General features: G+C 40.6%; 1 protein-coding gene across 2 annotated transcripts in view; it reads left to right on the forward strand.

The window, feature by feature from the left end:
• Positions 1 to 16,645, forward strand: part of DPP10 (dipeptidyl peptidase like 10) — a 583,710-nt gene that overhangs the window by 320,218 nt on the left and 246,847 nt on the right. For both annotated transcript variants that reach the window (XM_075430457.1, XM_075430456.1), the window contains exon 2: positions 7,583 to 7,697. In XM_075430457.1, the coding sequence (XP_075286572.1) occupies positions 7,583 to 7,697 (115 nt within the window). The remainder of the gene's footprint in view (positions 1 to 7,582; positions 7,698 to 16,645) is intronic.

Genomic DNA, 16,645 nt, shown 5'->3' on the forward strand with positions numbered 1-16,645 from the left:
GGGACAGGGGTGGGTTTTGTTTTGTTTTATTTGTTTTGGATTGGGCTGGTTTTCTTCAGTTTGGCTGTGCAAAAGGAGGGGTTTCTCTTACCAATGTAGCCCAGAGAAATAAAAATATGAAGACAGATTGTTCCCATATCCAAATCCCGCACCTGTTCTGAGCAGGGTAATTGCTAACAAGCTGCTCTCTTTTTGAAATGCCCGTTATCCATAGGGCTGACGGAGAGTCATGCATTCCTGTGAAAGTGGCATTTTACCATGACTCTGAAAAGAAGTGCCAACATTTTGATGAATAAAGATATTGACCGGGGAAAGTAATTGTATGACCATAATCATTCAGACAAGAACTGGAGCAATAGGATCTTATAACACAGCGGATTGTAAAGGGAGCGTGAGGGATGAAAATGATAGGTACTTATGCAAATGGCTCATAACTATCCTGTGCCACTTTCTGGATCTGTCTTTTAGCCTCTCTTGCTATCTAGGCCATGGGATTACTCAAAAACAGCTGGGAAGGAATGGATGCAATCATTTCATCACAGATTCTAAATGCTTGCTGTGGTAATTTTCCTGCAAATAGTACACTGCACAGTCAAAGCAGGTAGTAGTTAATAACAGTTGCAGGACCAGCTATATAAAAAACTCTGGAAAGACTGCAATCTTTTTATTGTAAGTATTCTGGGTCTGTCTTTTAAAACACCTCAGATACAACATGAAACTGTTTGTCTTTTTATTTTTATCACCTTTTCTTCGTGTTTGGGGAATGCAAATGGTAGAGTTTAATGAAGTAGATGCTGGAGGAGACATTAAGTGATAGTGTCGTGATTACATCTAAGCTACAGAGTAAGATTCATTCTCACTCCTACTGCAAAGCAAATTACATTTGCTTTTCCTACTCTAATGCACTTTGCCCCTGAAATTCTTGCCAAAGTAAGGGAAGGCTGTGATTCTTTTTAGAGCTTTCCTCTGTAGGCTTTGTCCTGGTAACACTATAGGAACAGTTTAAAAAAAAAAAAAAAACAACAGAAGAAGGAAGACGATTCATTCAAGAGTTCAGAAGATGCTGTGCTGGCAAGAAACTGCTACAGCCCATGGCTCTGCTAACTAAGATCTGCCCTTAGTGCCTCAACACAAAATCAGGCAACCGCCAGACATGGCTGCAGCTCGGTGCTGATGGGTTTCCTGTTTCAGATACCCACGGTCTAGGGGTAGACACCAACCTGCATCTGCACGCTTGTACCACTGAGCGTCTCAGCCTGGTAAAGTTCACTCCAGATTGCAGAAATTATGGAAGAATCTCTGCTTTTGCTTTGAGCTGTATCCAGGTGTACACAGCAGAAATAGTTAAAGCTGCTGGAATTCTTGTTCTTCGTTTTTATAGGTAAATGCATGTTTTCTATATTTGGCTCACTGCACCGTTTATCAGCTAAGTTGATCACAGCATGGGCAGGTAGTTCTATGAGGAAAAGCAGTTTAGTTAAACGCCAGCTCTCAGGGTTAGCGTGTCTCTAAGTTTGTTTTTCATTTTTTCTCCCAAAGGGGATGCTGCGTTTCAACCAACCTGCCTCTTCTGGAAAAGCCTGGCAGAGACGCTCTTTGGTCCCCAGGCTTTAGCCAGCGCCCTTCAATGTGCCTGCTTGCACCAGGCAGTCTCCTACTGCTGCTGCCATTACTTCCACAGTAGAAATTGGATTGTGGTTTACGTAAATAGTTTTCAAAGAAATCAAGAAAATGCAATTAAGATAATTCAAAAACCTGACTTATTAATGCAGCGTGTTTGGCAATATGTTCTGACCTTTTGTTGTCTCCTTAGTTGTACACGCTTCCTAGAAAAATTATGTCTTAAAGGCTTTTTGTCCTCATTGATTAACAATAAAACTGTGTAACTCGATAAGCTTTAGGAAGGACGCTGTGATTTTTTTTCTGGTTATGCTGCTTACAAGAAAGATTGTAAATTTATTCAGGTAAAAATATGGAAATACTTGAGTTTGTGGTTTTTTTAAGGTACTATATCTATTAATTTTAAGTGATTCTTTTTCCCAAATCGATATCCCCAATACTACTTAAAAGAAAACAGCACTCTTAAATTATAAGCACTTGGGTTTCTGTGTCAAGGGATTAAAAATATTTCTGTATGAAATAAATTTAATGGAAATTAGTTTCATGTTGTTATTTCCATTGTAATAGGAACTTAGGTTATATCTTCTTGTTACATTCAGGTGTAACACAGTCATTATGGAGGTAATTTTGTAGTTTTTTGCGTTCAACATTAAACATCCGCGTCAGTCTGTATTTTGTTCAAAAATAGAGAACAGCTCCTCAGAACTGCTGGATGAGGTTACATGCTGTAGCTTGTGAAATTCAAAGCTGTGTCGTGCTAGTACTTAAAAGATTTTCATGCCTGTAGTGGATCAGTTCATCATCAGTCAATAAATATTGTTTGGGGAGGAAGTATATTTTTAGACATCAGCCTAGAAAAAGAGAGAGAAAAATGCTTCAGCATATTTGATTTATATTTGTTTCGTGTATATTCTGGATACAGCTTTTCAGCATTTCCCTCTGAAATAGCTCATTTTGCAGTGGCAAGTGGGATTTAGCGTAGAGGGATGCTGAAGGGTTGAAATGGCTCATGCTCTCCTTTAACAGCCTCAATCTGTCATGCCCCTCGTGTCCAGTCTCTGCAGGTTTTAGTTTTAGCCTTTCTTTCGGTTACTACTGCAAAATTTTGGTGTGATCACTTAATTATGCTATGAGCAACCTCTGTAACGACAGATAGTACCTGTTTTTGTAAAACCAGTCTGACAGCAAGTTATGCCTTTTCTTTTAGGGGTCTTTTCAAGAGAGATTAAATGGAGACAATCACAGAGCAGAAAGTTTAAGCTCTTAGTCTAGAACCTCCCTTTGCTTGCATATGTGGAGTTCACTGATGGTAGTGATGGAAAAGCCCATGGTAAAACGTGGTCTTTAGCATTTAGCAGGAATAGGGCAAAAGCATTAGGTTCTGTAACATTGGTGTGCATTTTTGTGTATGTACAGTATAATGGATTTTTCTCTTTGTAGCTGTGTTTTAGTAAGATGTTACTCGATCACAAATTACATGCAGAAATATATGTTACTTAAGGATTGGTTTTGGCAACAGTGGAATTAAATGGTTTGTGAAAAAGGTACTTCAAATAATGAGAATACTTGCAATTGTATTATGCTTTGAGCAGCCATTTTCTGATTCATTAGATTTAGATTGTAAAATCTATAATAACATTATAGATAGTATTATATATAAAACACCATCTTCAAAAGTTGATATTTTTTCAAAGTACTTTAATAGAAGAGCCTATTTAGAAGATTAGATCCCTAAATCTCCATCTGTGTGTTCATTGTTGTTATGTGCCAGTTAGCAGTTAGTTATGGGGAAACTATATGATGTCAAAAGCTTCTCATTGTATGGCTCTCTATGATGTTTCCTCTTGAATGCCTCTATCTTCTTGTCATGCTCAAAAATGACAGCTTCTGTCTTGCCCATGATACACGGTCTAAAAATCTATTTAACTGCCTTTTGCTTATGACCATTTTGAAAAGCAGTGCAAGGCTAAAAATATTCTATTGTTGAAGAGCAGCAGCTTACTCTATTTTAAAACTTTGTAGGTTATAGTCCAAGAATTCCATTAGTTAACATCAAGAGAGTTGACTGGAGGTGTCCCTGACACTAGTTAAACCATGAATTCACCTTATTACAGTAATTTCTCTAGTATTTCATCAAATCTTTTTTGTTAGTGTACATTGTTATCATAAAGGCCCTAACATAATTGAAAGAGCTAGTGTTCCATGTAAAGGCCCTTGTGTAATTAGGATAATAGGAGTTTGTTGTTTTCACTTAGAAGAAGAGTTAGTGTTACCTCTAAATCAAGGGACTGTCCTTGGAGGAGGTAAGAACACCCTGAGAAAAACACTTCTTAGTGCTTGGCTAGTTTTGGCTGGTTCTCGCAGAATAGTGGTGTCTGAAAGTAGCCTATCCTTTATTATAATACATTATAATACTAAAAATTACACCCCCTGGGGGAAAGACCCCCCAGACCCTTCCTCACTGAACATGCGCAGTGTGAAAATGCTGACCAAGTGTTATGTAAATGATGTAACCAGTCGGCAGCATGGGACTGCCCCATGGGCTGAAACTTCTTGATAAGAAATTGAATAAAAGAATGTCTGCTTCCATATGTGGTATGCATGTTAGGAGGAAATATCCCCCATGCATCCAGCATGCATCCATGCTGTAATAAAGAATGCTTGCTTTCTAAAATTCCGAAATGAGTTTTAGAGTGTCTTTGTTTTTGCCGACTTATGGTATCAACATTAACTTTCCAGTGTAGTACCAGAATGTTGTCACTCAATGTCAAATCATCCTCATGATATTTTAGTAACTTCTAATCTAATAATTTGGACAACTCATAAATTTTATCAAATTATTATACCCAAGTACTTTTTTCTTAGTCAGAGATAAGTGCTGCTTTTTATGCCAGTCTCCAAGATCTTCAGGTGACTGGAAGCCCCCTTGTTTCTCACTGTGGGTACCAGTAAGCATCGTATGCTCAATAGAAGATACATCTGTTTGGTATGCTCCTTGCAAAAAATTGCAGAAGTATTTAAAATGGAGCTTTATTTTTAGAAACTCAACAATATTCATATCTGCAGAGAAGAACCCTCTGAATAATAAAGACTTGGTACATTTGTTTTAGAGGCTTTGGTACAGAACGCATTCATCAAGTTGTCCAACTTCTGTTGTTTGAAGTCAGTCCTTTGGAACAGGGTTTCGCTATTCTCGGAGGGTAACTACTGTTTTCTCACTGCCACTTGCTTGTACGAGCTGCTAGTTCTTCTGTTACCATTGGACCCTTTTAGTGCTATATGCATAAGGCTTATATACTGTTATGTTTAGAATACATTCATATTTTCTAGACTGTGCTATTAACGTTAAAATGATTCTTACTTAAGGGAAAATAATATCTTGGATCTGAGTTTACATGCAGAGTGGCCATCCAGAAAGCATTGAACCATGCAACCCTCCTGAGCTTGGGATCACCAAGTGGGGTGGTGAAGTCGTCATGCAGGCTTTGAGGACCAACAGTCTTTCAGGCTAGTCGGGAAGTTGCCGTGGTAATTAGTATTTAATGAGGTGGAAGTGAATCAAAAGGAGAAAATGAGAGGAGCAGGCAGGGCTGCAGGGGGTTGGGAAATAGGGGCAATGGGATGGGGAAAGGAGATAGATGCCAGGAGTTCCTGCTTATGCCATTTTTTTCCCCCTGCCTGTGCAAGACAGGAGTCCTGAACTTCAGGAAAGAAAATAGAGGCATCAAGGCTGTGGTGTTGGTTATGGTAATCAGGCTTCTCCTGCATGGCGATCCCCAGGAAAGCTGCACAGACTTCAGTCTGAGAGGGACCGCCTGCTAATGCTGTGCTGCAGCTGTCCTCAATAATTTCCTTCTATGTGCTATAATTGAACATCATCCATTATCTCCTGTTCAATCAGTATCAACACCAAGGAGGAGATTTGCGTAATAATAAAAAAAAGTACATTTTCTCTTACAGCCACAGGGAGGGAAGGATGGAGAGCAGCCATTTACCACTAGTCCCGAGCTGGTTTCAGCTGTGGGAGGGGAAGGCTAATGCCCATCAGGTGAGGGAGATGATCCCCTGAAGACCAGCTGTGGCCTGGGGTTTAAATCCAGCAGACAGAGGGGCTGATTTTTCCCCTCTGGTGAGGCTGAAAAATCTCTAAAACAAGTAAGCTCAGGCAGGGCAGGAGGATGTGGCACAGCAGCCACCGTGTCGGGGTGGTGGTGGTGGGCTCCTTGCCAGGAGCTGTGACAGACTGAGGGCTCCTGTGGGACTGCGTAGAGGCTGCGTAGGTGAGTTCGCCTTGCGTTTCCTGGAGAAAAGCTGTCTTTTACAGGTAGAAATGAACAGCTGAGTAGTTAAAAAAAGTAAAATAATGAAAGACTCAGTTAGAGATGCTGTTCTGGATGGTGTGTGGTGGTGAGGTGGTGTACACCAGCTAAGAAGGCCCAAGAATGATGTCATTTTCTGTTGTAAAAACATCTCAATTCCTCACTCATTTATAATTCGGAAAATAAAAATGAAATAATATGTATGTGAGAAAGTATTAATATGCCTTTGGAAGCTTATAAAAACATTGCAGGAGGTGCCTTCCTGTGTCTTAGTCCCACCCATAGGGGAAGATGGCTGAGGTGGCGGAGTTGCCCCCGTCCCTCTGCCCTTTTGGCCAGGAGAAGGGGGAAAGCTGAAAGACTATTCTTGCTGTGTACATGCAAGATGAACGAACCAGGTGTGCAGTTCAGATAAGGGAGACTCCAAGTAATCTCTCGTCTTCCGTGGCAGTCGCTCCCTGCACGCTCAAAGGAGCGGTGCCCTGGCAGGGTGCTGCTGATGCCTGTCATGGCAGCCCCTCCTGGGGAGGGGGAGAGAGGCTTTGGTGTGGTGCTGCCTGCAAGGGCAAGTGTGGGCTAAAGCTCATGGTTTTTACCACACCTGGTATTTAGTTGGAGCTTAGTGGAAGCTTGTGCAGACCATGTAGTACTTGTGTAACATAACTTTGTAAACAGGCTGAAGTGGGATCTTCTGAGAAGTCCCTCCCAGATTTATTTTCAGAGACCATAGCAATTTAATTTTGAGATAGTAAAGGCACAAGTAACTGTGGCAGAGCAACATTTATGCTTGCCAGCTATAGATACAAAAAAATATTATTTTCTGTGAAAGAAAGTTAGGACTGTGTGAAACAATTGTTGTACTGTTTTTGTCATTCTGTTGTTAGATGTTCACGTGTTGTTTGGTCTCACACTGGACCGTGAACACAGGCAAGGCATTGCTGCTACGGACAAACCTAAATGGTGTCTGGCTGGAGTTCATAGGAGTTAAACGTGTAACCACAGAGAATGTAGGTTTAAGTGTACTAGTAGTTACAGAAGCATTCATTTAATGTTTGTTATAAGCGACTGTTGTTTTTTTATGAGTAATAGGGGAGCAGTTTATAGTTAAACTACTGTATAGAGAAGAGCGGTGTGGCTTCAGATGGAATACTTGGAGCCTTGGGCAGTTTTGTAAATGTTTTCTATTTCAAATAAGTTTAATAGTGTACATTAAAAAGGATGTGTATTTAAACCTTTATGGTCCATACCACGTTAGGTGGAATTACAGTGAATTGCTACATTTAATTTCTGTAATTATCTTATAAACTGCTGGTTGATATTGTCTTGAAGCTTATGTTCAGCACATTTTAACACCAGTCGTATTTTGGACAGCTTGTATAAGCTCATTTGTCTCTTAGGGGTATAAAATTACATATATATATATATATTAAAAAAAAAAAAAAGAGAGCGATCCATTTAAAAAACAGAAGAGTTACACACCTTTGGATGACTGTGTACTATTGAGAGGGGAGGGATCATGATCACCTCCCGTGCTGTGATTATGAGTATGCACAGAGCCATATTCCTATTACTAATAGTTCTAGAAATATATGATTATGAAACATGGTCTTTTCCTTTTATTTTATTTTTTTCCATTCCTGTAGGAACTTGGAAGTAACAGCCCTCCGCAGAGGAACTGGAAGGGAATTGCTATTGCGCTGCTGGTGATTCTAGTTGTTTGTTCACTCATCACTATGTCTGTCATTCTTTTAACCCCAGGTAACCTACTTTATTTTATTTTACTGAAGATGTATGATTCATAATGCAGTCATTAAGATGACATATAAATGTTAAAGTATCTCTTGCCCTTAAGCATTTTTAACTTCTGGCTACTATAAATTTGATGCCTGTAGGGACTTAAGAATTACTGGAGGCATCGTGGAGCAGAAGCATTTGGCTTTGGCAGTAGGTCCTTAGGATTGTGTCAGCCTTGAGATGGCTACAAATAATCCTTATTAGCCTCAGCAGGTGTGAGCTGACTTTAAGATTTTGTCACTTGTACCTTGGTGTAATTTTAGTTTCACAGATGAGCTAAGAGAAAGCTGTATGTCATGGAAAACTAACACTGAGAATGAAACTTCCCATTGAACCAGAAGCGTGCACATTTCATATGTACATGCACAAGCTTCTTCCCTTTTCTTTCTCTTAGAAACCAAGAGAGGGGAAATTGCTTAACGGTTCATTTACAGAAAGAAAAAGAGGGGGAGGGCAAGTAGTAGACAAAAAAAGCAGTTGAACATATAAAATAATTATGCTTAATTTTTTTTGTGCTCTAATTTGATCTGGGTTATTTCTCTAAAGATTTTCTTTTTACTGCTGGGGCAGCAACCATTTAACTATGTCTAGGAACCTAAGAGAAGGAAACAGTTCTAAAGAAAAAGTTCTAAAGAAAAAATATCTTTGAATTCTTTTTGTTAGATTTAAAGTTACAATGTAAAGTACCTGATTTGGATGGCATGCCTAGATAGTGAATATTGGTCTGCTTATGTTCTGCCACACACGGCTCAGTTTGTGTAAACCAAAAGGCTAATTCAGTGCTTGTTACTTAAATAATGGTTCCAGACAATTTGGCCACTGGATGAAGTCATCAAGGGAAGCTGGGTGGATCTGTGCATGAGCAAGTACAGTAGTAGATTGATGCTTCTTGAAGGGAAGGTGGTGAGCCTGAATAGAAAAGGATCAAAAAGCTTTGCTTGTCAGAGGGAACAGCAGAGCTGGAGAGCATATGTAGGAATACTATGGACCATTCTGCTTCCTCTGTTTTGTATAAATGTCTACTATATATGCATGGTGCTGTCCTAGGAATGATAAAGAAATGACTGTTTGCTTATTTCCATGTAGAACATTTTGAGAAAAATAAAAGCAAAGTTGTGCTGCTGTAGTCTCAGTGTGTAGGAGTTTCTTCTGGGAGTAATGAAAAACAGACGCTGAGGGCAAATGGTGGCGTATCCTAGTACAGTTTAAGATGGAAGTGTTTTTCTGCTCAAGGAGAGGTAACTTTTTAAGGTTTGTAAAATCTCAAAAGTGTTATGCTGGAATCTACAATAATGAACATCAGTTCTGGCTCATATCTATATAGATTTATTAATGATGGAAAAACATAAGTTGAAGTCTTTGAAGGCACTCATGGAAAAAAGAATAAACAGCCTAGGGAAATGTTAATTTTTTTTTAATAAGTTAAAAAAGCTCAGTGAATTACAGCATCTCTGAAGCTGTCTCAAAATCCAGAGGCTTGCTTGAAAACTTGATGTAAACTGGGACCTACATTTCAGTTCAAGTCAGGTGAGTGAAAACTAGTTCTGTCAGCTCAGATGCTCTAAGATATTCCGTAGAGACTGTAGAACTTGATATAAATAAAACCCTTTTTCCCAAAATGACCTAGGTCTGTAAAACTGGGGTTTCTTGCAGGTTGGAAATGCTTACCAAAGAAAGCTTTGGGGTGTGTTGTAGGACAGCTACTTTCTCTGTTTTGATCCTAATCCATGCTGTTCCCCCTTCACTGTCATGATTAATTAATATGTTTTGGGAAGAAAATATTCTGAGACTCTGCTGGTTTGCTGGCAGGTACTAAGCACTACAGCTGAAGTTATCTGGTTGTGAATATATGGGAGATGACTTTGGAGTGTCTAGCATTCGAGGGGAGGAGAAACTTGGACACTCTCACAGGTCTGGCTGTTGCGAGATGCTCAGTTCTAAGGTGCTACCAGTCTGTTATTATAAATACTTGGTTTTGCAAATTCTTCTCATAAAATATAATAGATCTGAATTATTATGTTCAGTGCAATAGCGAGAATTTTGTCCTATAATACCTTGGGATAGTTCAGAGTGCATTGCTTTTCATTTCTAGTGCTATTTTGAGCGCCAAAGACTGCTTTCCCTATTCAGGTCTGCTTGTACCAATGGGTGCTTTTTAGATGTCATGTAAATTCCCCTAAACACTGTGCATCATGCTGCATCTTTTTATGGAGGTGATAATAATCTCAGATGTTGGTTGCTCAGAAGCCTAATTGTTTTATTAAAAGTTTTGTGGAGGCAAAAGTGTATTTGCTGATGTGCTAAATCCAACAGAAATTATCTCTTTTGCCTGCATTTATTTATGCAATGCTTCATCTACAATATAATAAACTCTTAGGTCTGTGTACACTTTAACAGTTGTCATTTGACTACACTCAAACTTTGAGCAACAGCTTTCATGCGTTTATTAATAAAGGATCAATGCTTCTGTATGAGATAACAAGCTTTTGAAAGAAAGTCTTCTGTGTAACTTATATGCAGAAGTCTTCAAAGAGGCTTTAGCTTCTGCTAATGATACAAGCGGTATTTAAATGGAAATTCTTGATTTTTTTAAAGTGTTTTTTATTACATGAAGTATAACTTGAATATACAACACTAAGCAGGCACTGTGTTGAAATAAGAGATGTATTTTGACCTACTAATATCTTAGCATCTGTTAAAACATGAAATATCCGCGTTGCAATTGTAGTTCTGCTTTTAGTTAAATTGTACCAGCAATATTAGTAATATTTTGGTCCCCTTTATATTGCTTTTCATCTGTGTTAATACTCAGAAAATTTATAAATGTGTTTGTGTTCTCAACAAAGAGATTGAAAAATGGAAGACCAGACCATTCATGTAAGAGATTAGTGGTAGAGGCTGAATGGACTCCTGGTCCAGTAACCTCTGGGGCTCAACAGTTCTGTGTGAAGCTCTGTGGACTAAGGAGTACATTGAAAAAAATCCATTGTACTAACCAAGTACAAATTACTATACTACTTGGTAGCTGGGAGTAGGCGGCTTGCAGGCAAGTATCCCTGGTAGTTTTCTTCACAATTAGATAAGTGCAATGATAAAGAAAGTGCATGAAGATATCAAAGAGTGGCGTTACTGTTGTTAAAGTAAGGGACTGGAGTGTGGAAAAATGTGGGAGTTTCAGAATAGGAACCTGTCTGCCCTCTGGGGCAATTTAATATGAATCCAGTGATTTTTGTGTGTGGTATTTGGAGATGATTATGTCAATGACCAGCTTGAGTGCATGGAGCTCTGCCTGGGGATGGATGAGGAGCTGACCAAGAGTTTATGGGTCAGGATTAAAGGGCAGAGACTGGTGACACTATAGTGGGGGTCTGCTCCAGGCCACCTGACCAGGAAGACTGAGCAGATGAGGCCCTCTATAGGCAGACAGGAGCAGCCTCACGTTCACAAACCCTGGTCTTCATGGGGGAGTTCAAGCACCCCGATATCTGTTGACGGGACAACACATGAGGGCAAAAGCAATCCAGGACGTTCCTGGAGTGCATTGATGATAACTTCCTTCTCCAAGTGACAGAGGAGCCCATGAGGAGAGGTACTATGCTGGACTTTGTTCTCACCAATAATGAGGGCTGGTTGGGGAATGTGAAGCTCAAGGGCAGCCTTGGCTGCAGTGACAGCAAAATAGTGGAGTTCAGGATGCTTAGGGAAGCGAGGAGGAAGCAGAGCAAGCTCACCACCCTGGACTGCAGCACAACAGACTGGGCTCGTCAGGGACCTGCTTGGTAGAGTACCAAGGGACAAAGCCTTGGAGGGAAGAGCAGCCCAAGAAAGCTGGTTAATATTCAAGGATCACCTCCTCCAAGCTCAGGAACGATGCATCCCAACAAAGAGGAGGTCAGGCAGAAACACCAGGAGGCCTGGATGAACGAGGAGCTCCTGGACAAACATAAACACAAAGACGAAGCCTATAGAGGGTGGAAGCAAGGACAGGTAGCCTGGGTGGAATAGAGGGCAATTGTCCCAGCAGCCAGGGATCAGGTTAAGAAGCTAAAGCCCTGGTAGAATTAAATCTGGCCAGGGAAATGAAAGCTTCTAGAGGTGCGTTGGCGTTAAAAAAGAAGACTAGGGAAAATGTGGGCCCTCTCCGTAAGGAAACGGGAGACCTGATTACCCGGGATATGGAGAAGGCTGAGGTACTTAATGATTTTTTTTTTTGCATCAGTCTTCACCAGCAAGTACTGCAGCCACACTGCCCAAGTTGCAGATGGCAAAGGCAGGGACTGGGAGAATGGCAAACCGCCCACTGCAGGAGAAGGTCAGGTCTGAGACCATCTGAGGAACCTGAAGGTGCACAAGTCCATGGGACCTGATGGGGTGCATCCGCGGGTCCCGAGGGAACAGGCAGATGAAGTTGCTAAGCCACTATCCATCATATCTGAGAAGTCGTGGCAGTCGAGTGAAGTTCTCAGTGATTGGAAAAGGGGAAACATAACCCCCGTTTTAAAAAGGGCGAAAAGGAAGACCTGGGGAGCTACAGGCCAGTCAGTCTCCCCTCTGTGCCCGGCAAGATCATGGAGCAGATCCTCCTGGAAACTGTGCTAAGGCACATGGAACATAAGGAGGTGACTGGTGACAGCCAAGATGGCTTCAGGAAGGGCAAATGGTGCCCGACAGATTTGGTGGTCTTTTATGAGGGGATTACAGTGTTGGTGGTTAAGGGAAGAGCAACCGATGTCATCTACCTGGACTTGTGCAAAGCATAGGACAGTGTCCATCATCCTTGTCTGTAAATTGGAGAGACATGGATTTGATGGATGGAGCACTCGGTGGATAAGGAAGTGGCTGAATGGTCGCACTCCAAGAGTTGCGGTCAACGTCTTGATGTCAAAGTGGAGAGACCAGTGAGGAGCGGCATTGCTGAGGGGTCGATATCGGGACCAGTGCTGTTTAATATCTTTGTTGGTTGCATGGACATTGGGATTGAGTGCCCCCTTAGCAAGTTTGCCGATGACAGCAAGGTGTGTGGTGGGGTTGATGTGCTGGAGGGAAGGGATGCCATCCAGAGGGACCTGGAGAGGCTTGAGAGGTGGGCCTGTGTGAACCTCGTGAAGTTCAGCAAGGCCACGGGCAAGGTCCTGCACCTGTGTCGTGGCAATCCCAAGCAGAAGTACAGGCTGGGTGGAGAATGAATGGAGAGCAGCCCTGTGGAGAAGGACTTTGGCGTGCTGGATGATGATAAGCTCAGCATGACCTGGCAGTGTGCGCTCGCAGCCCAGAAGGCCAACTGTATTGTGGGCTGCATCAAAGGCGGCATGAGCAGCAGGCTCCCCTGAGGGAGGGGATTCTGGCCCTGTGCTCTGCTCTGGTGAGACCCCACCTGGAGTCCTGTGGGTTAGCTCTGGAGCCCTCAGCACAGGACAGACAGGGACCTGTTGGAGCTGGTCCAGAGGGGAAGCCACAAAAATGGTCAGAGGGCTGGAGCACCTCTGCTGTGTGGAAAGGCTGAGAGAGCTGGAGCTGTTCAGCCTGGAGAAGTCTCCATGGAGATCTTAGAGCAGCCTTGCAGTACCTGAAGGGGCCTAAAAGAAAGCTGGAGAGAGACTTTTTACAAGGGTTTGTGGGGATAGGACAAGAGGTAATGGCTTTAAACTGAAAGAGGGTAGATTAGATTATATGTGAGGAAGAAATTGTTTACTGTGAGGGTGGTGAGGCCCTGGCCCAGGTTGCCCAGAGAAGCTGTGGCTGCCCCCTCCCTGGCAGGGTTCAAGTCCAGGTTGGACAGGGCTCTGAGCAACCTGGTCTAGTGGAAGGTGTCCCTGCCCATGGCAGGGGGTTTGGAATGAGATGACCTTTAAAGTCCCTTCCGACCCAAACCATTCTGTGATTCTGTGACTACTGTAGAAATATTTAAGCAGGAATAAAAAAAGAAAACACCTTGGGAATACTCTTACGACTTTCTTTATGTTGTGAATTAATGGCCAGTGCAGAGACAGAAATAGCTGTTTATGAGATGCCATGATTTGGTTTGTACATCAGTGCAAACATAACTCGGGTATCTTTCTTGTTCTGCTTTTGTTCTGTTTCATGTTTTTCAAGTTTCATCACATACCTGTGCATATTCAAATATCCATAGGTAGATTTTCTGGGTTCAGTGCCTCCTGCCTTTAAATCATGACAGTATGTTCCACATCGTAGGAATTATTTGAAGACCTATCTGATCAACCGCTGTTGATCTGTATTTGAAAACTGACAAATGCTCCTTTGGAAGTGTGAACAGCTGAAAGCTTTCCTTTGAAAAAACACCGAAGAACAGCCTAAGATTTGTACAGATGTTGCCACACATGTACAGGTGTTTTGCTACAACACTTAAGGCTGTTGTTCATTTGGGAAATTGCAGTAGTTCTACCCTCATGTTACCTTACAGTTTCTGAAGGTTTGACAGACTGACATGCTTTATGTGGGACTCCTGTACTGGGCTATCGGTGTTAGCATTTACACCCTGCTTGCTGATACATGGTAATTCCTGTTGAACAAAGTGGCATTAACTCTAATCATAGACTGAAAACAAGCTCAGAGTTTGCTTTGGTATCTCTTGATGCAAAAAAAAAAAAAAAAAAAAAAAAAAATAAAGGACAGCTTTGCAGAAAAACTCCTGTAAGGAACATTTAGGTCAGCCAAAGTGATAGAAAATTGGTTTTGGAAATTGTTTTGAATAAAATCAAGCTCTAGGAAGAGGATCCATTTGGATTATGTCCAACAGATAAATATTCTTTTTAGAACAGGACCAACCACCTCCACACTATCTCTCATTCTACTCTTAAATTAATAGAAAACAAAGTAAAAATTATTTTTGCTGAAGTGGAGATTCATTACCAGAAGATTCAGGTTTCTGTTCAATGCTGTATAGGCTCCCTGTAACTACTGTAAATCGGCAAACAAGTTCTGGCAAGTTGTTTTTTCCTTTTTCCTGCATACATAATATGAACTATGCTAATTCTCAGTTATTGATAGACCTGTTAGCTTCCGTATTGTTTACAAGTGGTGTTTTTCCACTTTTCAGATGTCATTTAACATCAAGCCTTTATTCTAATTTCTAGTGTTAACACTTTTTTTTGCCGCAGAAAAGTCATTAAGGAGTTTGAGTTAATAACATACTACACTACATCATTATTAGTTTTATTTGCTAAGTTAGAAGGTAAATTTTATGAGGTGTTTAGACTACTTGTAACCTGCAAAAATAATATCCTTTAAACTCATGAAAAGTAACAAGGCTATTAATTTCTTCCTTTGCAGTCTTCTGGTTTAGTACACACAAACAGGTTTATCTTTTTGAATAAATACACACTGGTTGTTGAATTGTTGTTAGTTTGATGTATAGTTAAAAAGTAGCCATTTAGCTTTTAACGTTTGATTTTGTTTGTATCTTCTGTAATCTGTGTTCATTTTATGTTCATAATATGTATAATTTCAGACAGAAATACAGAAATCTGTGGAAATAGTGTGAGGACACTGGAAATATGGTTCTTTCAAGGAATAATTCAATAAAATTTAAAATGGAAATGAAAAAGAGTTAGTATGCTATTTGGTAATGTAATAAACATAAAGTGGAAAAAGGCAGTCTTTAAAATAAGTAAATTTACTAGTATTTTGTGAAGTACGTACTGATTTGTGCTTGTGCAGTGTTTTGAGAGTTCACATGATGTATAATTCATCTTACTGTATATAAACTAAGCATTTTGGAAACAAATTACTATTTTAGAGACTTTTGATGTCAAATCAACGTTTTTCTTAAAAATGATACAATATGGAATATTGACAGAGTGGAAAGCTAGTGTTAAGGATTTCAAACAAAGCTCTATTGTGGTAATGACTTAGCGTTAGGAAAAAAATTACTTTTCGAATATCTAGTAAAGTTGCTTGAAGATGGCTTTTCAGCTTAGAAATGCTAATAGCAATTTAAAAAGTTACTTTAAAAATCCAATTTATATTGAGACTTCTTGGCAGGCAAGTGAATTTGATAGAAGACAGAGCAGAACTGCTTTACCTTCCTTCTCTGATATCTTTTCTGTACACAGTTGATGTATTGTTTTAGTGATTTTTGTTAAAGCAGTTAATAAAAAGAAGATCTGTGAAGATGAAACTGTCTAAGACAATTTTTGGCAACATAACAGCTTGTGTGAGCTTGTTTGATAGTTGGCAAACTGGCAGGACATAAAGGGTCACAATAAATAGAAACAGACTCATGAAAGGTTAGAAGAGGAATCCTTTTGGGATCACAAACAGCATCAGGAAGAGGGTGCATTGAATCAAAAGAGGTGATGGAAAACAGCTTGTTGAGGGTAGGTGGTCAGCAAGGTTATGGAGGAGAGGAAAAATGGGCATATGAAGAGCCCAGTATTTGATGCTGTGAAGTCAGAAGTAGTGTTTTGAAGACAGGAAATAGATTTTTGGAGCTGAATAGAGCGTATTAACAACAAACGTGCTTACTTTGAAGCTGAAAACTCGGTGTGTGGCAGGAGCAAGAGCTAACAAGGTCCCATGATGTGTAAACAGAGGGATTAGGTGTAAATCAAGAGAGATAATGTTACTCTGCTGTAAAGCGCTGGTAAGACTGTGAGTGGATATTGTGTCCCATTCTGGACTTGGAGACTTAAAAAAAACACCAAACAGGCTATTTTGATCCCTGGAAGGTAGGAAGAGGGCAAAAAGCTTATTTAAGGATTAGAACGTTTGTCTTATGAGAGAGGATTTGAGCAACTCTGCATGCTTAGCCTTACAAAACATCAAGTGCAGGAAGAGTTGATTATGGGAGTGAGTGCTTACTGGGGCCCTGCTGAGACCCGGGAGGGAGGCACGTGCGAAATGTAGCGGTGCCGTGGAGTGAGCAGCTGCGATGGCCTTGTGTCCATCGTAAA

This window comes from Opisthocomus hoazin, chromosome 9 (assembly GCF_030867145.1).
Source record: "Opisthocomus hoazin isolate bOpiHoa1 chromosome 9, bOpiHoa1.hap1, whole genome shotgun sequence".
In the NCBI taxonomy this organism is placed as follows: Eukaryota; Metazoa; Chordata; class Aves; order Opisthocomiformes; family Opisthocomidae; genus Opisthocomus; species Opisthocomus hoazin.